The sequence below is a fragment of the Balaenoptera acutorostrata genome, chromosome 20 (genome assembly GCF_949987535.1).
Source record: "Balaenoptera acutorostrata chromosome 20, mBalAcu1.1, whole genome shotgun sequence".
NCBI classification, from domain to species: Eukaryota; Metazoa; Chordata; class Mammalia; order Artiodactyla; family Balaenopteridae; genus Balaenoptera; species Balaenoptera acutorostrata.
Window position 1 is genome coordinate 10,713,638 of NC_080083.1, and position 24,259 is coordinate 10,737,896.

The following is a 24,259-nucleotide window of genomic DNA, read 5'->3' on the forward strand; positions in this document are numbered from 1 at the left end:
GGCACAGCGGGCGGGAATGCGCCCTCTGCTGGTGGCCTCCGGGGAGGCCTGGAATCCGATTCCTGAACTTCTTCAGCTGAGTCGGCCTGAGTCTGGTGTCCCAGGCTTGCTTGTTTAATTGGCCAGCATCCGTTCTCTCCAGTGGCTGCTTACACTCTCCAAATTTCCATCTACTGTTCTCAAGCGCGGCCAGACTTTCTATGACTTCGTGGAATGCACTCTTGCCACCACCAACTCCCAAAGACCAGCCTCCGGGATCACCTCCCATAAGAGGCCTTCCTGGAACTTCCTCCTCTCTTCCCTGAAAAACAGACTCATGCCTGTGCGACCCGGCCCCTGTGCTTCATTCTTTTCTCAGCAGAAACCTCCTGGCACTGCTGGTTTACCTGGCAGCTGACCCTCACCCCCACCAGACCCAGAGCTCCTAAAGGCAAGAGCCCTGGTTAATTCCTGCAACCCTCCAACCTTACACCCAGGTTCTGATGGGACATTATTTTTCTGGGGGCAAGAAGCCAGAGCTTACATTAAATTTAGGTTAAGAACTAATGTTCCTACCTTACCAGGACACATAAGATATATAAGGTAGCAAGAAAGTAAGTCTTCCCAAATCAAGTGGCAAAGATAAGACATACTTAATATATTCTAAGCAGCATTCTGTGAATAAGGGAAAGGAGACCCAAGAAAGAAGACACACACATGTACAAGATTCACTTTTAATGGATTTGATAGTCAGGTGCAAATTTGAGCATTATATACAAGAGCCAGTGCTTCTTTAGAGCTATCTCTGTTTGAACAAGAACAGACTCTCAAAATACAACATAAACCTGAACCAACTAGATTTTTTTTGCTGCCAGTTATAATATTCTGATCAAATAAAATATAATAAAATTCTTGCTTCCCCATAGGTGCAGTGTTTCCTTCTACGCACAAGGAATGGTATCTTAGATGCCTGGCCACAGTTCTAAGCATTTCCTGACAGCTGGATTAAATGGATTTATGCATCACAGTACATAATCAGTCTTATCCACAGAGCAAAAACTTGTCTCCATTCTGGCATCTCTTTACCAAAGGTTTTTACCAAGAACTGGGTGTTGGCAGTTCTTAGATCTATGCTGCTCTGGAGGTTTCACACTCCATGATTACTAGAAGCAGAAGACAAACATCTGAGGCATGTGATCTGCTTGGAGTGCATCTATTTACATGAAGCTGCTCAAGGGAGCTAGTGATTCACCTAGATATGGATTTCACAGGCTGGAAAAAAGGTGGCACACCACTGGAGATTGTACGATTGAAAAGAGTAGCTCAAGGTTAGACTGCAACATCATTGTGAAACATTTAACTTTCTTAAGAAAGTTTGAAGTGTACTTATCTATCCCCTGCAGCTCAATGTAAACAACCATGTGTTTCTTTGTAGTAATATGGAGAGTCAGACCGGCTTTTCCAATCTGATTTAATCCCTGAGCAGCTATGTTAAAAGTTAACTTTTTAAAAAGCCCAATAAAAAACTACTGTATGAAAACTCTACCAGAATGTTAGTGATAAATATATTTCTGTACAGAAACACAGAAGCTATTTACCCCTTATTCCTGCTCAGAAAAAATATACATTTCCTGAAATGGTTCAGGTACTTGAGCTGGACATAAATGATTAAAAGCTAAATTTTACTTGCCCCAGAGAATACCTCTATATAATTTGCTGAGGAACATAACAAATTACCCCACTCCCAATTTTCTACCAGCATGATGAACGTTTTATTAAAAATACAATATTTTCTTTTACCAATACCTTTTGAACATTTTATTAAAAATACAATATTTTCTTTTACCAATACCTTTTGAACATTTTATTAAAAATACAATATTTTCTTTTACCAATACCTTTTGAACCGTAAACATCCTAGGCCTCTATTAAATAAAGGAATAACCAAAATACTGCACATGTGTGTTTTGACCAATTAAGCACAATAAAAGGGCTAAATCTTGGCGTCTTCTAGGGCATAGCATTCTCTGGGGAAAGGTTATTTGCTTTCGATAATTAAATAGCTAAGAAGGACTTTTGGTGGCTTTTCCCTCCTCAAAATATGAAAACAGGAAGAGACTGTGGAGACCCTCTAATCCCCTCTGACAAATGTGGAAAATGAGGGCTAGAGAGGGGTGAGTGGCAAAGCCAGGCTGTCCCCAGGTCCCTAAGAAGGAAAAATGATCATAGGAAATAAATAAAAGAACATAAACACTAGATGAGGTGATGGGTGAGCCAAAGCTGCCTGTGTCCTCACCTCCGCCCACCCGCAGGGCCAGAGGAGAAATGCCTTAAGCTCAGCTCAGAGACACTCCTTAGGCTCAAGTGTTAAAGCACCTCCCTCCTGAAACAGAAGTTAATCTCTTCTGTTTTCTGTTATAAAACTTCATGCAGATAGAAGTTAAAATAGATCCAAGGTCAACAGCTCTGTGACCTCTGGTGGTCCCCTTTCCAGGCGATCCCCCTCAGTCTCGAGAACTCAGGGGGTTTTGTTGCACCTGATTCACATCGTGTAGAAAAGCAGTAACACCAACCGAGCTCCACGGCTCACGATCCACGGCGTGGTTATCGTGGGCAGGCACAGCTCTGGGTACTTTCCTTTCATTTGCTCTAAACCTCATGACCCCAACCCTGTAAGTATTATTATTACCACCCCCCACTTGGCAGATAGGGAAACCGAGGCTCAGAAGTTAACTAAGTCACCCAAAGTCGCCCAGCAAGAACTGAAAGCATCATTTTGAAGTCTCCAAGGTCGCTACATGTCTGTGTGGTTCAGTCAGAGGAGTTTAGACAAAGATGCTTTCAAGCTCCCAGAGGCCGGGCATGATCCGCCCGTTACGACCGCGGCCTCTCTGGGGGCCAGCGTGAGAGTCCACGGCGAGGCCGGCTGCGGCCCAGCTCCCGCCCCGGGCGCCTCAGTTCCTGGAGGCCCTGAGCTTCCTCCTGAAGAAGTCGGGGGCAGCCTCGTACAGCCACTCGGCGTCCACGACGCACAGGTCGCGCATGTAGCACTTGTTGGTGAAGAGCAGCTCCGTGTACACGACGCAGGCCGGCTTGCAGTGGAAGAGGACGGACGAGGGGTGGATGGCCACCGGCTGGCGGGTGTCCGTGGTGGCATAGGAGCCGTCGGGCTGCAGCTCGGCGGTGCTCACGAAGAGGCTGTGCGCCAGGCAGCGGCGGACGCTCTCTGTGTCCCCTCGCGACGACGCGATCGGCATGGACATCTGGTTCGGGAGGAAGCGAGACACGGAGAAGACCGCAGACGTGAGAACTGTGCCGCCACCCGTGGCGGACGGAGCCACGCGCCCCCCCCCGCGCAGTCCAGGGCGCAGGGCCCGCGGTGGAGGCTGGCGCCCGGGCGGCTGCCTGCCACGCCTGAGATCAGGGCTGGTGGAGGAGCACCGTGTCTACTGTCAACAGGAAATGAGGGGCTCACGAAGCCAAGGGATGGTCTGGCAGGAAAGCTGTTCGAGTACAAGAAGGGTTGGAAAAACGTGTATAATGCAGAACACAACACGCTACTATGAGAAGAAGTCACTGTGGTGCTAACAATGGGCCGCTGGCATCAGGCACAGGCCTGGGTAAGGGTGACAACCGTCCCCTAGGGACGTGCGGGTGGTCCGTGCCACGGGCTGTCTCAAAAGACGCCTTACACACGAAGACAGTCACCACAGGGCTGCTCACGGCAGCAAAAAGTAGACACTCTCTCAGTGCTCAGCACAGGAGAACGCGAACACAAGCAACCCCGCCTCCGAGGTGAAATGTGGCGCGTCATAAAGCCACTGAATGTAGAAACATTATGTCCTCTAAGAGGGCATATAAGCGGATAGGAAACTTTTCGGTTGACGATTTGGCAATGTCTATCAAAATCTCAATTCCCCATCTAGAAGTTCACTCTATGTGTACCAGAGCACAAACATTTATGTAGGAGGATGATCATTATAGCACAACCTAAATGACCACCATTAGGGGCTTGGCTAAATAAACTGTAGTGAATACAGTGAAATGCTATGAAGTCGCTAAAAAAGAATGAGATAGACATACGCAGGCACTGCAAGACAGCCTAGACACAAAGTATTCCAGAAGTACTCCAAGTGGAAAAAAGCAAATTGCAAAACAAAATGTTATACATTTTGTGTTAAAAAGAAAACTTTATCATGGTGTATGATCTTTTTCATGTGTTGTTGGATTCTGTTTGTTAGTATTTTGTTCAGGATTTTTGCATCTATGTTCCTCAGTGATATTGGTTTATGATTTTCCTTTTTTGTGATATCTTTTTCTGGTTTTGGTATCAGGGTGATGGTGGCTTCGTAGAATGAATTTGGGAGTGTTTCTCCCTCTGCAATTTTTTGGAAGAGTTTGAGAAGGACTGGTGTTAGCTCTTCTCTAAATGTTTGATAGAATTCTCCTGTGAAGCCATCTGGTCCTGAACTTATGTTTGTTGGAAGATTTTTAATTACAGTTTCAATTGGCATATAGTAATCCTTTGCATTTCTGTGGTGTCAGTTGTGACTTCTCCTTTTTCATTTCTAATTTTATTGATTTGTGTCCTCTCCCTTTTTTTCTTGATGACTCTGGCTAAGGGTTTATCAATTTTGTTTATCTACTCAAAGAACCAGCTTTTAGTTTTATTGATCTTTGCTATTGCTTTCTTCATTTTTATTTCATTTATTTCTGCTCTGATTGTTATGATTTCTCTCCTTCTACTGACTTTGGGTTTTCTTTGTTCTCCTTTCTCTAGTTGTTTTAAGTGTAGGGTTAGATTGTTTATTTGAGATTTTTCTTGTTTCTTGAGGTGAGATTGAATTGCTATAAACTTCCCTCTTAGAAGTGCTTTTGCTTCATCCCATAGGATTCTTCAATATATGCAAATCAATCAATGTGATACACCACATTGACAAATTAAGGAATAAAAACCGTATGATCATCTCAATAGACGCAGAAAAAGCTTTTGACAAAATTCAACACCCATTTATGATAAAAACTCTCCAGAAAATGGGCATAGAGGGAACCTACCTCAACATATTAAAGGCCATATATGACAAACCCACAGCAAGCATCATACTCAATGGTGAAAAACTGTAAGCATTTCCACTAAGATCAGTAACAAGACAAGAATGTCCACTCTCGCCACTCTTATTCAACATAGTTTTGGAAGCCCTAGCCACTGCAATCAGAGAAGAAAAAGAAATAAAAGGAATACAAATTGGAAAAGAAGAAGTAAAACTGTCACTGTTTGCAGATGACATGATACTATACATAGAAAATCCTAAAGATGCTACCAGAAAACTACTAGAACTAATCAATGAATTTGGTAAGGTTGCAAGATGCAAAATTAATGCACAGAAATCTCTGGCATTCCTATACACTAACAACAAAAAATCAGAGAGAGAAATTAAGGAAACAATCCCATTTACCACTGCAACAAAAAGAATAAAATACCCAGGAATAAACCTGCCTAAGGAGGGGAAAGACTTGTACTCAGAAAACTATAAAACACTGATGAAAGAAATCAAGGATGACATAAACAGATGGAGAAATATACCATGTTCTTGGATTGGAAGAACCAATATTGTGAAAATGACTATACTACCCAAAGCAATCTACAGATTCAATGCAATCCCTATTGAACTACCAATGGCATTCTTCACAGAATTAGAACAAAAAATTTTACAATTCGTATGGAAATACAAAAGACCCTGAATAGCCAAAGCAATCTTGAGAAAGAAAAATGGAGCTGGAGGAATCAGGCTCCCTGACTTCAAACTATACCACAAAGCTACAGTAATCAAGACAGTATGGTACTGGCACAAAAACAGAAATATAGATCAATGGAACAGGACAGAAAGCCCAGAGATAAACTCACGCACATATGGTCACCTAATTTAAGACAAAGGAGGCAAGAACGTAAAATGGAGAAAAGATAGCCTCTTCAATAAGTGGTGCTGGGAAAACTGGACAGCTACGTGTAAAAGAATGAAATTAGAACACTACCTAACACCATACAAAAATAAACTCCAAGTGGAAAAGACCTAAATGTAATATCAGACATTATAAAACTCTTAGAGGAAAAGATAGGAAAAACACTCTTTGATATAAACCACAGCAAGATCTTTTTTGACCCACCTCCTACAGTAACAGAAATAAAAACAAAAATAAACAAATGGGACCTAATTAAACTTAAAAGCTTTTGCACAGCAAAGGAAACCATAAACAAGACAAAAAGACAACCCTCAGAATGGGAGAAAATATTTGCAAATCAAACAACAAAGGATTAATCTCCAAAATATACAAACAGCTCATGGAGCTCAATATCAAAAAACCAAACAATCCAATTAAAAAATGGGCAGAAGGACTTCCCTGGTGGCTCAGTGGTTAAAAATCCGCCTGCCAACGCAGGGGATATGGGTTCGAGCCCTGGTCCGGGAAGATCCCACATGTTGTGGAGCAACTAAGCCCTTGCGCCACAACTACTGAGCCTGCGCTCTAGAGCCCACAAAGCCACAACTACTGAGCCCACGCGCCTAGAGCCTGTGCTCTGCAACAAAGACAAGCCACTGCAATGAGAAGCCTGCGCACCACAACGAAGAGTAGCCCCCGCTCGCAACAACTAGAGAAAGCCCGCACGCAGCAACAAAGACCCAAAGCAGCCAAAAATAAATAAATAGATAAATTAAAAAAAAAAAAAGGGCAGAAGACCTAAACGGACATTTCACCAAGGAAGACATACAGATGGCCAAGAGGCACATGAAAAGCTGCTCAGCATCACTAATTATTAGAGAAATGCAAATCAAAACTACAATGAGGTATCACCTCACACCAGTAAGAATGGCCATTATCAAAAAATCTAGAAACAATAAATGCCGGAAAGGGTGTGCTGAAAAGGGAACCCTCCTGCACTGTTGGTGGGAATGTAAATTGATGCAACCACTATGGAAAACAGTATGGAGTCTCCTTAAAAAACTAAAAATAGAACTACCATATGACCCAGCAATCCCACTACTGGACATATACCCTGAGAAAACCATAATTCAAAAAGAGACATGCACCACAATGTTCATTGCAGCACTATTTACAATAGCCAGGACATAGAACCAACCTAAATGTCCATCGACAGATGAATGGATAAGAAGATGTGGCACAATATATACAATGGAATATTACTCAGCCATAGGAGAAATGAAATTGAGTTATTCATAGTGCAATGGATGGACCTAGAGTCTGTCATACAGAGTGAAGTAAGTCAGAAAGAGAAAAACAAATACCATATGCTAACATATATACATGGACTCTAAAAAAAGTGGTACTGATGAACCTACTTGCAGGGCAGGAATAAAGATGTAGACCTAGAGAATGGACTTGAGGACACAGGGTGGGAGGGGGAAGCTGGGGCGAGTTAGAGTAGCATCGACATATATACACTACCAGATGTAAAATAGATAGCTAGTGGGAAGCAGCAGAATAGCACAGGGAGATCAGCTCGGTGCTTTGAAATGACCTAGAGGGGTGGGATACAGAGGATGGGAGGAAGGCTCAAGAGGGAGGGGATATGGGGATATATGTATGCATATGGCTGATCCACTTTGGTGTACAACAGAAACTAACACAGTATTGTGAAGCAATTATACACAAATAAAAATCTATTAAAATAAAGAAAAAAAAAGAAAATCTTATATATGTATCCATGTATATGTGTATACACACACATATACAAAAACATACATACACAGGAAAAAATTCTAGAAGGATCTACACCAGACTATTATTTATCTTTGGAGGGGCAGGATTAAGGAGACTTTTACACTTTCTGCATTATATATCACTATTTTCTGCACTGTATCAATTTGTAACAATTATGCATGGCTTTCGTAATCTGAAAAAAAATAACAAAGATATTTCCACTAAAAAAACAAACCTTAGGAAGAACTCTAATAACATTGGAAAACACTTTTAAAGTTTATAAAAGCTGAATATAAATTATATATACAAAGTAACTAATGATGTAAAAAATTCATTTAAAAACAGGGCTATGAAGAAACTGGTGAGGGGTGGAGCTGTGGGTAATTTTTACTTTCTTCCTTATTTAAAAATTTTCCTACAATGAGAGGGTGTTTTTGCAATCACTTGCAATAAGCAATCTGAAATTTTTCACCTAGAAAAAAGTTGACAGCTTAGCCCCCCAGAGAACACCAGGAAGAAGAATACCTTGAAGCAGATATCCCTCAGCTGTGATCTGACTTCAGCTACCAGCATCATATTCTTGCTGTTGACAAAATTCTCTTTGCACCAATCCTGAATAGGAGAAAAAAGAGATATCACAGTCCTCTCATTTCTATAAAGAAAAAAACATAGCACAATTTTTATTTTTAATTAAAAAAAAATTTTGAGCCTCACCACACGGCATGCGGGATCTTAGTTCCCCAACCAGGAATCAAACCCGTGCCCCCTGCAGTGGAAGCATGGAGTCTTAACCGCTGGACTGCCAAGGAAGTCCCAGCATAATTTTTAGAACACTGTTCTAATTCAGACGGAAAACTTCAGTTGCCAAAAATAAATACAGGAAAATATCTTTATAGCAAAAAGCATGAACCATAAAGGAAAACAGTAAAAATTTAAACTAAAGTAAAACCAAAAATTTCCGTAGGTCAAGTCACGATGAAAAAAGCTAATGACTGAGATATCTGCATCACTACACCCAGTAAAGAATGATTACCTCCAGAATATATTAAAAAATAAATAAACAAACAAACAAACAAATAAATAAACTCCTACAAATCAGTGAGAAAATGACCAATACTCCAGTAGAAAAACGACAAAGGATATGGAAGGACCACTCACAGAAGATTAACTACAAATGACAATAAACTTAAGCAAAGGTTCTCGGTCTCTTGAGGAATCAGGGCAGTGCAGTTTCAAATAACTGAGATACTACTTCACATCCCTCAACGTGGCAAAAATGAAAAGTCATTTCAACTAAGAGCTGGAGAGACTGGTGGAAACGGAAGCTCCTCTACACTACTCTGGGGAGGGTAAAGAGGCGCCGACAGCTCTGCGGACGCACAGGCCAGCTGGGAAAGCTCGATGCAGCTGCCCAAGACCGGCAGGCCCACTCCTGGGTGTCGACCCCAGAGCAACTCTCCCGCTGGTGCACAAGAGACCTGGACGGGATGGGCACTGCAGCTGAGGAGACGGGAACAAGTTGCAAAAAGGTAGCGTGAAGAAGCATTTATAGCATACAACGCCTGCGGATACAAAGTAAAAGCACATTGTTGCCCACCAGGACCCAGACAGACTTGACAGGGGTTACAGAAGGGAGGAAGGACTGCAAAAGGGGCAGCTCAGGGCTCTTGTTGTGTCCACAGCATTTTATTTCCTTAAAAATAAATTGAGGCAAATACAGCAAAATGTTTACAACTACTAAAACTGGGTGGTGGCTATTTTTTTTCTTTTTTTTTTGCATTAAAGCACAGATAAAGCATGCATGCTATAGCACAATTACTGATTTTTTTTTTTTTTTTGGGTGGGCTGTGCCACCCAGCTTGCGGGATCTCAGTTCCCCGACCAAGGATTGAACCTGGGCCATGGCAGTAAGAGCCCGGAATCCTAACCACTAGGCCACCAGGGAACTCCCTACAATGACTGATTTTATTCTATTTTATTTTATTGATCAGTGAAAGAAAATACTGCCATTTTCCATCTTGGTCCAGGGAACTGAAATACAAGCAAAATCTGCTATGAAGAAAGTTAGGGGCAGGTGGGGAAACAAATCATTTTGTAGCTAAGAAACTGGGTCAACAAATACTTCACGAACTTGCCAGCGTCAGGTATGAGTCAAACATGAGCCGAGGGAAAGACGGGAATCGTGCCTCCCCTGGTAACCTCCCTGTGCGCAGACATTTCTGAAATGACATCTGCCATTCACAGGCCCAAGAGGGGGCATCGTTTGAGAAGGGGAACAAGACAAGGCCTACCTTGTTTCTGCCTGTGTTCTTGAAGGCCCGGTAGATGTTAAGCAGGGTGATGTGATCGCCCTCGCTGGATATGAACTTCTTCCGCACAGCCTGCACTTCATCCCGCCGGGAGGGGGGGTTGTAGAGAACGCTGTCCACTGACAGCAGGGAGATGATGGTCAGTATCTCCTCCGTGCAGTGGAATTTGGGGGACAGGAGGATGGTCTGCAAATCACAGTTAAAAACTGTGTAAGCCTAGTTTTCTCCTGGCTTCTGAATAAAGTATTTCCATATATTGCTTTTGCAGCTTCCCTTGTAAGGCGTTAAGGGGCAGGTGTTTCTAAAACCATGACTACGTATGTTATATTATTTCACTTTCTGTAAAACAGAGGGCTGCCTTCCCCGTATGATTCCATGTGGGTAGGGGCTCATGACTTAATATGGCTTGAATCCCACACTGAGCGTAAATCAGAGTTAGGCACAAAGTAGGCGTTAATAATTATTTAAGAGAAAAAGTGAAGATTAATCTAGAAGCACTGGGTTGAGGAGTCTCCTCTGGGATGGCTGACCCGTAACACACAGAAAAGGGACTGAGGAGAGGATATCATTTACTTTGGCAAATTTGGGTTCTAACGGGAAAGCCGCCATCTTTCTTCCTATTGGAGTCAGGGTGAGCTGGCCGTCCTTGTTTTCAAGGGCACCCAACAGCTCCAGCTGGGCGATGGCTGCCTGAATGTGATCTAAAGAAAGACATAAAAAGGAGTCGAACATTCAGAACAGGACGAAGCTGCAGCTAGTTCATTACTTCAGGGCACTTCTGAGAAGCCTACGTCAAACCACGGCCACTCTGTCCCCATGAGGTGCTTTTCAAAGCTGTTAAGGACAACATTGTCTTCAGCTCAGTTCTCTTTAAATAGTGGCCCGCAATTTGGCAATATGTGTGTAAATCTGAAACCCAGCAAAGTTACACTGATGAATTTCACCCCCAGATATACTCGGACATCGTACAGGGACCTGCATCTCCAGACGCACACACACAACAATGGAAATACCAGGTGCCTCAGAGGCCCCTGGTGAGAAGGACACTATTTACTACCTTATTCTTTTTAAATTTGAACCATGAAAATGCATTGCCTATTAAAGAATAAAGATGCATTTCTAAGAATGTAATAAATATATACACAGAGGGGAAATGATCTGTAAAATACATTAAGTGAAAAAAGCAATATGCCACGCACCTATGGTCAACTAATCTATGACAAAGGAGGCAAGGATATACAATGGAGAAAAGACAGTCTCTTCAATAAGTGGTGCTGGGAAAACTGGACAGCTACATGTAAAAGAATGAAATTAGAACACTCCCTAACACCATACACAAAAATAAACTCCAAATGGATTAAAGACCTAAATGTAAGACCAGACACTATAAAACTCTTAGAGGAAAACATAGGAAGAACACTCTTTGACATAAATCACAGCAAGATCTTTTTTGACCCACCTCCTAGAGTAATGGAAATAAAAACAAAAATAAACAAATGGGAGGTAATGACACTTAAAAGCTTTTGCACAGCAAAGGAAACTATAAACAATATGAAAAGACAACCCTCAGAATGGGAGCAACTATTTGCAAATGAAACAATGGACAAAGGATTAATCTCCAAAATATATAAACAGCTCATGCAGCTCAATATTTAAAAAAAAAACAACCTAATAAAAAAATGGGCAGAAGAACTAAATAGACATTTCTCCAAAGAAGACATACAGGGGCTTCCCTGGTGGCGCAGTGGTTAAGAATCTGCCTGCCAATGCAGGGGACACGGGTTCGAGCCCTGGTCTGGGAAGATCCCACATGCCACGGAGCAACAAAGCCCGTGAGCCACAACTACTGAGCCTGCGCGTCTGGAGCCTGTGCTCCGCAACAAGAGAGGCCACGATAGTGAGAGGCCCGCACACCGCGATGAAGAGTGGCCCCCACTCACCACAGCTGGAGAAAGCCCTCGCACAGAAACGAAGACCCAACACAGCCAAAAATAAATAAATAAATAAATTGATAAAAAAAAAAAAAAAGACATACAGATGGCCAAGAGGCACGTGAAAAGCTGCTCAACATCACTAATTATTAGAGAAATGCAAATCAAAACTACAATGAGGTATCACCTCACACCAGTTAGAATGGGCATCATCAGAAAATCTACAAACAACAAATGCTGGAGAGGGTGTAGAGAAAAGGGAACCCTCTTGCACTGTTGGTGGGAATGTAAATTGATACAGCCACTATGGAGAACAGTATGGAGGTTCCTTAAAAAACTAAACATAGAATTACCATATGATCCAGCAATTCCACTACTGGGCATATACCCAGAGAAAACCATAATTCAAAAAAACACATGCACCCCAATGTTCACTGCAGCACTATTTACAATAGCCAGGACATGGAAGCAACCTAAATGCCCATCGCCAGACGAATGGATAAAGAAGATGTGGTACATATATACAATGGAATATTACTCAGCCATAAAAAGGAATGAAATTGGGTCATTTGCAGAGACGTGGATGGACCTAGAGACTGTCATACAGAGTAAGGTAAGTCAGAAAGAGAAAAACAAATATTGTGTATTAACGCATATAAGTGGAATCTAGAAAAATGGTACAGATGAACCAGTTTGCAGGGCAGAAATAGAGACACAGATGTAGAGAACAAACATATGGACACCAAGGGGGTTAAGTGGCAGGGGGTAGTGGTGGTGGGAGAAAAAAAAAAAAAAGCAATGTGCCAATGTCTATCGGTAGGAGGATAAATGCATTTTGGTTTATTCATAGGCTAGAACAGTATTTAGTAATGAAAATGCATCAGACATAAACCTTATAAAACATGATGAACGAGAAGGGAAGGTCACTGGGAAATCGAGGCATAAACATGCCAACTGAAACAATGCACATGCACAGAATAAAATATTCAAGAAAAGCGAGGGATTCACGGACAAAACCTGGGGGGTGGTTAACTTGAGGTGGGGAGTATGGCAGCCTCCAGAGGCTTTGCAGCCCTGGAAACGGACGCACAGGTGTGGCTTCGATATTTCCACCTGACAGGAATGTGCCTCGTTTGTATGCAGAGATTTAGCAAGTGAAAGAAAAAAAAGTGTAGAATAGTGCACAATGTGTGTTGCTATTTGTGTTTTAAAAAGAGACTATATGGAATTCCCTGGCGGTCCAGTGGTTAGGACTCCATGCTCTCACTGCAGAGGGCCGGGGTTTGATCCCTGGTCAGGGAAATAAGATTCCGCAAGCCGTGCAGCCAAAAAAAAAAAGCAAAGTTGATCCCAGTCTTGAAGGCTGGTGCCTTTGCTCTTGGCCTATTTCTGGAAGAAGTGCTGGAAAGCTGAGTGAAAGGCCCGTAAGTGCTGTTGCACCTGGGGCCGGGGATGCCAGATCACAACCCTTTCTGCAGGCACCCCGGTCTGGGAGGAGGTTGGAATATACGTGTCTAAGGACTGATGAAATAAAATTCATATGATAAATAGATAAATAAAAGACTACGTGTACTTGCAAAGATTTTCTCTAGAAGACACTGGGAAATGGTCACAGTGGTTGCTGTAGAGGACGGAAACTAAGATCACTGAGGGGCCCCGTATACCCATCGACTGTTTACTTTTTTAACCAGTTGCGCTTCTTCACTTAAAAGAAAGGAGAGAGAGGAAAAAAAAGAAAATGGTATGTGTTGAAGAGATGCCAAGTACTAAGCTACCATCATTAAAACTCCCGATTATTTTTTCTCCCACCATGGAGAGATTATCAGTGAAGGGCAGGGACCCATCAAATTCCAGTCAAAAGCAAAGAAACTTAATCTTTTCAGTGCTTTTGCTGGCAAAAGTACGATTTCGCTAGGTTTGCAGTATCCTGTGGACCCCCTCGACCACCTTCACTGGTTCCTGTGGTCTCGGAACCCGCCCGTGATGCCTACGTGAAGCCGCCGATCCTGCTCTGCGATGGTGCTGACAGCACCGCGTCTCTCCTTTCATGATCCTGAGTTTCTTCTCTGAGAGTTAAGGCTGTTATCCACCACATTATACTAAACAAAAAGGAGGCCGCTGGCAGACCTGGGTGTTCCTGTCCATTCTGTACACCTTCCCGAAGACCCCGCTCACCTGGAGACGGTTTGGACATGAAGTCAAAGGTGAGCACGTCTGGGACTTTCATTGCGAGAAGCTGCAGCGTCACACTTGTCAGGTTACACCTGCAAGCGTGGGAGACACAGGTGGTTCACGCAGGTGCTCCTGGCCCCCCAGCCGGCGAGGCAAGAGCCGCCCACCGAGGCGAGTCAGTCGGAGGATACGGGCCACAGGGACGGGAGCCTCGGGACGAAGGGCGGGTGTGGGGGCCCCTTGGACCCACCTTTGGATCTCTGGCACCGTCATCTTCTCAAACTTCTCAAACTCATCCTCCGTGTAGAGCCGGTAACAGACACCACTGTCCTCTCTGCCAGCCCGTCCGGTGCGTTGCCAGGCCTGGGTCTTTGACACCCGCTGCACAGCTAACACCTCCAGGCCACTGTCTGGTGGGAGAACGGCCCGTGTTAGAGCTTTGCTCATCACATGAACGAACTCTACAACGTGGACAATGAGAAGCATTGCTCGGAACACCAGGGATCCTTTCTGTGACACACGAGTCCAGAAAAACTCAACCTACATCGGAAAGCACAAAACCAGACTGGTCTGTGGTGAAACAAGGCCTTTGCTGTGAACACCGTGTGAAATCTGTGACTAAAACATCAGAAGGACCTCGTGCTTGGAGCAGGGACCCAGGAGGGTAGATTTCAGAGGCCTTGGCTTCGATCACAGGTGACAACAACCCCGTTTGCCTAGGACTGAGGGGGTCTCTCAGGACTTGGGACTTTCGGTGCTAAAACTGAGACAGTTTCCAGCAAACCAGGATGGTTGGTCCCGCATCAAACGATGACCCAAAAATGAAATGCCTCCAGTCCCCTGTGTGCTGCATCCTCCCTCCTGCTCTATTATAAAAGAGAGACAATGTAATGCTGTTACACCTAGGAGTGAATGAGACCGAGTTTCTTATAAAGGTGTATTTTGTGCCAGGCACTGGAGAACCAAGCCCTTTCACAGACGTGGTCCCCAGAGACACACATGAATGACAGTACCCTTGAAGGCTTAGCAGTGCATTTCAATTGAATGTTCGGGAGCCATAATTTCAGCTGCCTCAAATCCTCTGTGGAGTAAAGCAAGGTAGAAAACAGACCTGAATAAAAATGACTTCAAGCAAGCTGCCCACCGCACACGGTCAGGAAACAGCTAGCGCCTCGCCCCAGCCTGGGGGGTCTGCTTCCTTCCTGGGAGACTGGAGGTCAAACCAGCCTTGCTCAGGTGTCATTTCCGAGGAAGCCTCTGACGTGGTATCAGGCTGTCCCTGGCCTGAGAGCCATCATTCTCGCCTACCTTCCGACGGGGTTTCATGCCCTCTGCCCAGGTCCCTGACCATCTGTTCCCAAGTTTGCCACATCTGGGCTCTTCTTTCCTGCCTCACGTGCCTTTCTGGCCCTGACTGCTGGACTGTGGTGCCTGCCACCCAAATCTCAGGTAGTTACGGACATGAGACGATCATTTGGGAGAAACTGTGGGACACAGGCTGCTCACTATACAGAGAAGAGACGTTCAGGAGCTACAGATTCTCACCGGGGTTATACTTCTTTGCTTTAACCATGCCCGTGTCAACTACATATTTTATTCCTGTAATGGTTATGGAGGTTTCAGCGATGTTGGTTGAAATGATCACTTTGCGACAGCCCTAAAAGGAGGAAGAAAACCAGAGAGCCACATGACACACACATGATTCGGAAGTTTTAAAACACATGCCTCACCGTGAATTGTCACAACTCACTCGTGATCAAGAGGAGATGACTTTGTTATTATGACAGTCATTAATATGGATGGCTGGTCACTACATTGGGCGGGGCGGGGCGGGGCGGGGTGTGGGGAATGTTTCAGTCTTCGAAGTTTATTTTGAGGCGATGAGACGTGGTGGGAGAGGCACAAGATTCAGAAGCAGGTAGACGTGGGCTGGGGTCCTGGCCCTGGCAGCTTCCTCCTGTGCCCCTTGGGCAACTGTCACTTCACCCCTCGGGGCCTCGGCACTGGGATGGTGACCCGCCCTGCGGTTCTCGAGAGGATGAGGGACAGTGTCAAGTGCTGGTACAGTGCCTGGCACGGCACGGGCACCCAAGAAACGTGTTGTGGACACATGCTCTGTTTACGGTGGGCCTTGGAGGAGTCACTCAGCCTCTGGCTTCTGCCTTTGCCTCTCCCTCACCCCCGGACAGCTGTCTCCCTGTTCTGACCGTGGCAGAGCCGTGTCTTCAGCCCCGCACTACCCTCCTGCGTCTTTCCAGTTCATGTGTGTGGTCCCCACACACCTTATCTGGAGCCTGCTGACAGGAGCACAGGCCCCACTGGTGCATCCGTCTGGGTACCCAGGGACGGGGCTGGGCAGGAGAAGGGGTGCACTCACCTTCGGGGCCCCCTGGAAGACGCGCAGCTGCTGGGCGTAGGGCAGGGAGGCATAGAGCGGAAGGACCAGCATGGAGGAGCAGCCGTCTGGGAGGTGTTTGGCAATGTCCCGGCAGGTCTTGCTCATGGCTTCGATCTCCTCCTGCCCCGTGAGGAACACGAGGATGTCCTGAGAGCAGGGGGCTTCCTACAGAAAAGGCAGAGTGGGGTTACCAGGCCTTGACAGAAGCGCAGGTTGCACAGAACAGTGGTCACTGATGAACTTTCCCGGTTATTCTTCTTAACTCTGGAGACATAAGTGAGCCTAAACATCGGTGTCTCCCCTGGGAGAAAACCCACACCGAGAATGCACAGCTGCAACTTACTCGAGTTAGCCAGCTATGTTTAAAAACGAATTAAGGAGATTTTGAAGAAAGATCGCCAGATTGCTTTTGCAACAAGAACAATGCCATGAAAAGCACAATCAGGCAAGCAAATAAAATCTGCATGAAGCTGCCTTCCTTTCATAATCATCTTGAAAGATGAAGCTGACAAGAGAGACAACGTGGGGAAATCCTGAGCCACGGAAATGGCCGGAAGCACTCATGCTGGAAAAGGAGTCCTAATTGAATGAGGCCATCAAACGTCCTTTCATAAACCCCCAAAGCACGCTGAACTTGGACAAGGGATTGAGATCCCAGGCTTCACTGGATCCTTCACCTCGCAAAGGGAAGAACATGTAAGTGTTAACTGCATACCCATTGATCCAATCTTTCTTTGACGTCTGTTCAGATACATTAATTTGTAGAGTACTTGTTTGGCAAAATAATTGAAAAATGTTTAACAATTATCTACATGTGCATGTGTATGAGTCTATATATATATATATATATGTATGTCTATGTATGAATATATATCTATGTATTTATATGTGTGCATGTAGTTTTTTAGCCCAGTATTAATAGGACAAATGTTCAGAGGTGCACACACACAGAAAGGATAAAATCTTTTTTTTTTTTTTTTTTGGTCGTGTGGTTTGTAGGATCTTAGTTCCCCGACCAGGGATTGAACCCAGGCCCCGGTAGTAAAAAGCACTGAGTCCTAACCACTGGACTGCCAGGGAATTCCCAGGATAAAATCTACAACAGTCAAAGCTTCATCAAGGGGAGGACTCATCAAAGCCACCATGTAACCGGAGGGCACTACAGGCACTATTCATGAAAAATCCTCATCTCAAGTTTGCTTTTCGCAGCTAAACAAGGCAGACTGACCTTCTCCAAATACTATCAAAATGACGGTGAAGGTATAAGCCCAGGAAGACAGGGTTTCAACCCATTTTTGAAAGATGAAGAGACAGGGCAGGAAGTGAGTGACTTGGCCGGGCAGAGGGAGTCCCGATGGGGGAGTGTGCAGACGGGGTGGTGGGCAAGCGGTGCGCCCACTTCCCTGGAGAAGCCACAAAGGCTCGGGCTCAGAGCGAGCCTAGGTGGCTTGTGCCGGCACGAGGACCCAAGTGTCAGCTGGAAGTCTGAGTACAGTGTGGTTGAACCCCCAAGTCCCCTCCTCCACCCGATGCGGCCAGGAGGCTGGGCAGACACGGGGTGCTGTCGTGGGATTCAACACAGGAGGATGGCAGGCGGAAGAGCCAAGAGGACAGCTGTGCGGAGGCCTAGGAGAGCAACCAGTTTGGAGCAGAAAAGCAGCATAAATAAAGGACCTGGGAAAGAGTGGATTGTGTTTGAACGCATAAAAAATATTCATGATTGGCATGTGATAGATGTTAGAACCTTTGGGGAAAAATTGGCCACACGTACATAGAAAACTTGTATGACTGTGTGGAACAAGGAACAAGGCACTGCGATGGTGCACAATGTAGGGTCGTAATATTGTAAAGACTGATACTTGATTTAAAAAGACATGCTGGGGCTTCCCTGGTGGCGCAGTGGTTAAGAATCCGCCTGCCAATGCAGGGGACACGGGTTCGAGCCCTGGTCCGGGAAGATCCCACATGCCGCGGAGCAACTAAGCCCGTGCACCACAACTACTGAGCCTGTGCTCTAGAGCCTGCGAGACACAACTACTGAAGCTCGCACGCCTAGAGCCCGTGCTCCGCAACAAGAGAAGCCACCACAATGAGAAGCCCGCACTCCGCAACAAGAGAAGCCACCACAATGAGAAGCCCGCACACCGCAACGAAGAGTAGCCCCCACTCGCGCAACTAGAGAACGCCCACGCGCAGCAACAAAGACCCAAAGCAGCCAAAAATAAATAAATAAATAAATAAATTAAAAAAAAAAAAAAAGACATCCTGATATATCATTTTGAGAGGATGTTTCAGAAACAGGAAAGTAACATCCAAGGGAAACAGTTAAGAAATTGAAGGCGTACCTTCAAGAGCAGGATCTGGGCTGGGAAAGTGAAAGCAGCTCCTGTTTTTTTATGAGCTTTTTAAAACTAAGTACTTGACTTTTTTTTTTAATTAATTAATTAATTAATTAATTAATTTATGGCTGTGTTGGGTCTTCGTTTCTGTGTGAGGGCTTTCTCTAGTTGTGGCAAGCGGGGGCCACTCTTCATCACGGTGCGCGGGCCTCTCACTATCGCGGCCTCTCTTGTTGCGGAGCACAGGCTCCAGATGCACAGGCTCAGTAATTGTGGCTCACGGGCCCAGTTGCTCCGCGGCATGTGGGATCTTCCCAGACCAGGGCTCGAACCCGTGTCCCCTGCATTGGCAGGCGGATTCTCAACCACTGCGCCACCAGGGAAGCCCTACTTGACTTTTTAAACTTTAAACTATACACCCATCACTGAGCTTAAAATAAAAATTAGCTTTCAAAAGTTGGCTTCTAGATTTTTTCAGAAAGTTAATGGAAGGGTAAAAACAGTCAATTTTATACAAATTAAACCAAAAAATGAGATTTAATCACTCGAAATTTTAAGTAAATGTTTAATAAAATGAAAAAAAATTTGAAATGTTTCTCTGTACAGTTTTTTTTTTTTTAAAGAAAACTCTAAATTGTAACCCATTATTGGTTAATACACCAACTGTTTTTTTCTTTTCAATGAGACAGAAAATACCGGAGGACATCACATGCAGTAAAAGGAGACAGTGTTTCCTATGACTCATTTTAGTTCTACACATTGTGTCCTGGGTTGCAATATAAAATGTGTTTCTTACTGGGGGTTCCAATCAAAATATGCTCGCGAGTCACTGCTTTAACATATGGACGTTTTCTGGCTCAGCTGAGAAAAGATGCTGGTCAGGGTTGAATTATTTTTCTTACATAAAAAAAAAGGCACTGAGAAAAAGGATAAAGACGTGGACACGGCAAACGAACTCCATATTCAACTTCAGGACACAGCTCACAAAATGGTTTCGTTCGGCAGCTTTTCCTTTCAAGACTGAATGCTCGAGGTCAAACAGGCCTTCCCAGGAATCTGCACCCCAGTGCCTACCTGGTGGATCTGGAAGACGGAGACCAGGGCCGCATGCAGGTAATCGTGCTGGGGCTGCTTGGTGTAGAAAATCTGGATCGGGTGCTGCCGGCCCTCCAAGTAGAGGACGGGGGCTCCGCTGAAATACTGGGAGAACAGGTCCACGTCCATCGTGGCCGACATCACAATCACCTGCGTGCGAGACAGGGGCAGAGGATGGGGACAAGCTCGGACCAGCCTTTTTGTGCCCCCGCTGAGCCCTGAAGGCCGCTGAGGAGGCCCGCGCCCCCCATGCCCACTGCCCTGGGTCCCTCAGCAGCACAGGCTGCACCTACTTTGAGAGGCAGCTTCCCCAGCTCCTTTCGCCTCTTCTGTGCAGCTTTCACCACCCCAAAGAGCACATCCGTGTGGATAGTCCGTTCATGGGCTTCATCCAAAATGACACAGCTGTACTTCCGAAGCAGGGAGTCTGAAATGGCCTCGCGCAGAAGCATGCCGTCCGTCAGGAACTTGATCTTGGTGTCTTCCGAGGTGACATCGTCGAAGCGCACCGTGTAGCCAACCTGTGTGGAGACACCACTCATTCACTCAGCAAACGCGTGTTCAGCACCCAGTGTCTCCGGCACGGTGCCAGGCGCTGGTGCTATCGCAGCGAACAGGACCAACTCCGACCCTGCCCTGCTCCCAGGGCAATGGACGCACGCCTTCAACTACAATGATGATAAACGCTGCAAAGAATTTAAAACTAGCCTCCTCCTCCCAGCTACTTCATAGTTTCAAGTGAAGCTATGTACACATATGAAAAGATGTCCAAGATATTTTTAAGTCAAATGGGTAGACACACACACAAACACGAATAAATCTGACTTATATACAGTTCTGGGACTCATTCTCAATACCCACCTATATACTAGAAAAATGCTTACAAATTTGTAGAAAGATACGTAGATAAAAGACTTAGCAGATGTTACCGAAGCCTTAAAAGTGCTCAGGAAAAAAACAGCTAATTTATCCAAGTTGCCAACAGATTTTGAAAGCAAAGCAAGTGGGACTGACAGACCCTCTGATCTCTTAGGAACTGGTAAAGAACTCTGAGAGAGGCTGAAACAATTGTGGCAAGAAAGAAGCTTGAGATGTATAAGTAGTCTTGTTCAGAAAAAAAAAGGTCAGGGGGCCGGGAGTGGGGGTTAGGGGACCAAGAACTGTCAGTAGAGAAGGAAGTTAGGTACCAGCTTCCCGAGTTCGGTTCTCTTCTCGTCTGAGACTCTGGTAGCCAGAGAGATAGCAGCCACTCGACGAGGCTGGGTCACGGCAATGATGGCCTGGCGGCCAATCCCCCCTTCATACAGGTACTGAGGGATCTGCGTCGTCTTGCCAGAGCCAGTTTCCCCTAGGAAAGAAAAAAGTCTCATTTAAATGCAAATTGACATGCCCCAGAGCCCACGATCCACAACTACTGAAGCCCACGCCGCCTACAGCCCGTGCTCCGCAACAAGAGAAGCCACCACAATGAGAAGCCCGCGCACCTCAAAGAAGACCCAGTGCAGCCTAAAAAAAAAAAAATGGTCCACATCAAAATTTTTAAAAAAATGGTCTACATCAAAATTAGAAAAAAATGCAAACTGAAACACACTTCACCGAACAGATCAAAGTCAGAACGAAAAGATAAGAAAATACTCTAAGCTGATAAAGCCACAGGAAAATGTGCACCCACACGTACTGCTAGCAGAGTGTTAATTGGGGTTGTTTCTTGGAGGGCCACATTATACTAGGAAAATCTTTAAAATGTTTGTACCCTCTGACCCACAATTCCACTTGCAGGAATCGATTCTAAGGAAATAAAGATGTGTATAAAGATACAGCTTCAAAAGACTTTTAGTCAACTTTGCTCATGACAGCCAAAAATTAGAAACAATGTAAGCGGTCAGCAACAGCAACGGGTATAGTAACAACATAGGATGGAATACAAACGTTATATAAAAATGTCCTACTTTTCAAAGGGATAAATGAGATGTAAATGCGCTGCCGTGAAGAGACATTTGCTCCTACACTGCAGCCACAGCTAACTCCTCCCCATTCCCCAGCCAGCCGCCTCCCTTCAAACCCTCTGCCTTTGCCCACACTATTATGAAACATCTGCTCCCACGCTGCCTGCATGACAAACCGTACAAGATGAGTTAGACCTCAAACTCTCTCCCCAGGGGCTGCGCCGCCTCCTCTGTGTTCCTTAGAGCCTTGTTCATCTCATCCATCACTGATCACCCTACACTGTGTGAATGCATTTAAACGTTTCTGTCCCCCTCCAACATCAGAGGCCCCCTGGGGGGCAGAGATGGCCTGTCCGTCTCTTCCATGTACTTGAGCATCTGCATACAGTAAGTACCCAACCTTATTTTCTACCCTCCTGTGTTCCCTTCCCAGTGCCCAGTCAGAACAAAGAACTGTAAACCTGTGCATCCCTCCCCCCACGGCTACCAGCACCCCTCCCTGACCTCACAGAGTCCTACAGTCCCATGGTTCTTCCATTTTCTCCCCTCTGACTGCTCATCCTTCCTGACCTGGACACGAATCATGGACGAAGAATTTGATTATTCTACACTCCTCCTGCTGAGTTCATCAGGCAAAACCCAAACCTGGATCAATGTCTCCCTGTCCATCTTTTTTGCTCCTACACCAAGAAACTGTGTGTTGCTATAGTAAAATAACCCAACTGTGCGACAATGACCTGAGTGTGCCGTGGGGCTAAATGCACCTGGGCACCAGCACCACCGCTGATCCTTGTTCTTGTTTCTGCAGCCCTTCTTTTGTCCCCATCCTCCCCAAGGACCCTGTAACTCCCATCCTCATCAGAGCTCCCGTGCCTACTTCATAGGAAAGTGAAGTCCTCAAAGGTGATCTCCCGCCACTTCCCCCTGCAAGCTTTTCTGCAGTCACCCCCATTCTTACCTCCTTTCTCCAGCCCCCCAGCCTCTTGGATATCCATCCTCCTCTTGGATATCCAGGCCAGCTCTGCATCTAGCCCTTGTTGCCAAGGGCCCCCCTTCCCCATGCCCTCTGTCTCTGCTCTATTAGTGCCTGCTTTGCATCTTCAGTCTCCTTCTCTACTGAGTTCTTCCCCTGAACCTATGAATATCTGCAAGTTCCTCTACGTCCCCCTCCTTTTTGTCAAAACAGAAGTCTGCTCCCACTGCCTTCATGCCCTTACCTCCTACCTACACCTCAGCCCAGTGACAAATCAGCTCCCAGAGCTCTGCCGAAACAGCGCTCAACTCGATCCTCAGTTGATACCTTGCATCCAATCCAGTGGGCACTTTTTGGGTCCCTATTTTCTGGACCTCATTGTTGCATCTGTTCACTCCCTTCCTCTTACAACTCTGTTCCTTAGATTATCAGCTCTCCTGGATCTCCTTCACCTCTTTGGAGGCTCATCCTCTCGGTCCTTCAGGAGCTCCTCTTACTTAAACGTTGGGGATCAAAGCCCCTTGCAATTGGTCCCCGGCCCTCAACTCTGCCTCTTAATTCGTGCACCAAAAACTGCTACTTCCGTCAGACCGGACCGTCTCTCGTCTCCACTTTGTCTCTTATGCTGCAGGCTCTCTCCTCTGCGTCCAAGGCCTCCCTCCCCGACTGGCTCAGATCCACTCTTCTAAGCTCCCAAAGATCCCGCTGCGTCCCTCTACCCTTCCGCACAGAAGGCGAGTCTTTGCCGAAGGCACGGGTCACTCGCACCGGCTGTGAGCACCTCCAGAACGGGCTTGTCTGACTCCTCCGAGGCCCCTCTCCTGGCCCCGAACAGAAAAGGCAGTCAGGTTTGTTGTAGAAACGAGTGAAAGACGGGGAGAAACACCTAAGAAAAGCTGTTCTCGCGGAGCCCGAACGGGGAGAGAGGAAGGACGCGCCGGCGCGGCCACTCACCGAGGAGGACGGCGCTGTCCAGGTTTCGGAGCTGGGCCAACAGCTGCCCCCGCGCCTGGAAGATGGGCAGACTCCGGCGCTGCAGCTCCACGGCCTCAGGGTAGGGGCTGGCCGAGGGCTGGGCCAGGGGCGGCTGCTGCCTCCGGCCTCCTCCTCCGCCGCCGCCGCCCGCGGCCAGCAGCATCACCACTCGCCGCCCGGGAGGGCAGGACCCCGCGCGCCTCGGAGGCCCGGCGCCCGGCCGGAATCTCTTGGCCGGCGGGAAGCCCGCCTCCTCGGGCATGTCGGGAGGGCAACACGACTGGAGGGGCGAAGGCTGGCAGCTCCTGCCGCTCCCGGGAGCCGACAGCTAGCGCGCGCCGCCCCTTCCCGCCACGTGCTGGTGGCTCCCAGCGACGCCGCTGACCTCACTGCCACCCGCAGCCTTTAGGAAGGGGACTCCAA

The 24,259-nt window shown here is 46.1% G+C and overlaps 1 protein-coding gene across 3 annotated transcripts; it reads right to left on the minus strand.

Annotated features, from left to right (window-relative positions):
* Nucleotides 1–699: 699 nt before the first annotated feature.
* On the minus strand, nt 700–24,246 carry DHX33 (DEAH-box helicase 33). 3 transcript variants are annotated; one of them, XM_057536668.1, is made up of 12 exons: nt 23,816–24,246; nt 21,130–21,290; nt 20,236–20,463; nt 19,922–20,092; nt 16,488–16,673; nt 15,656–15,767; nt 14,361–14,520; nt 14,114–14,202; nt 10,581–10,708; nt 9,990–10,193; nt 8,224–8,310; nt 700–3,242 (listed from the first exon to the last, which is right to left on the minus strand). In XM_057536668.1, exons 1-12 carry the CDS (start codon nt 24,096–24,098, stop codon nt 2,934–2,936), a joined length of 2,118 nt encoding a protein of 705 aa, XP_057392651.1. In that variant the 5' UTR covers nt 24,099–24,246; the 3' UTR covers nt 700–2,933. The 3 variants fall into 3 exon arrangements, with proteins under 3 accessions (XP_057392651.1, XP_057392650.1, XP_057392652.1); XM_057536667.1 differs by having other exon boundaries at nt 14,361–14,571; XM_057536669.1 differs by lacking the exon at nt 23,816–24,246 and adding an exon at nt 23,189–23,619 and having other exon boundaries at nt 14,361–14,571.
* Between the last annotated feature and the right edge of the window lie 13 nt (nt 24,247–24,259).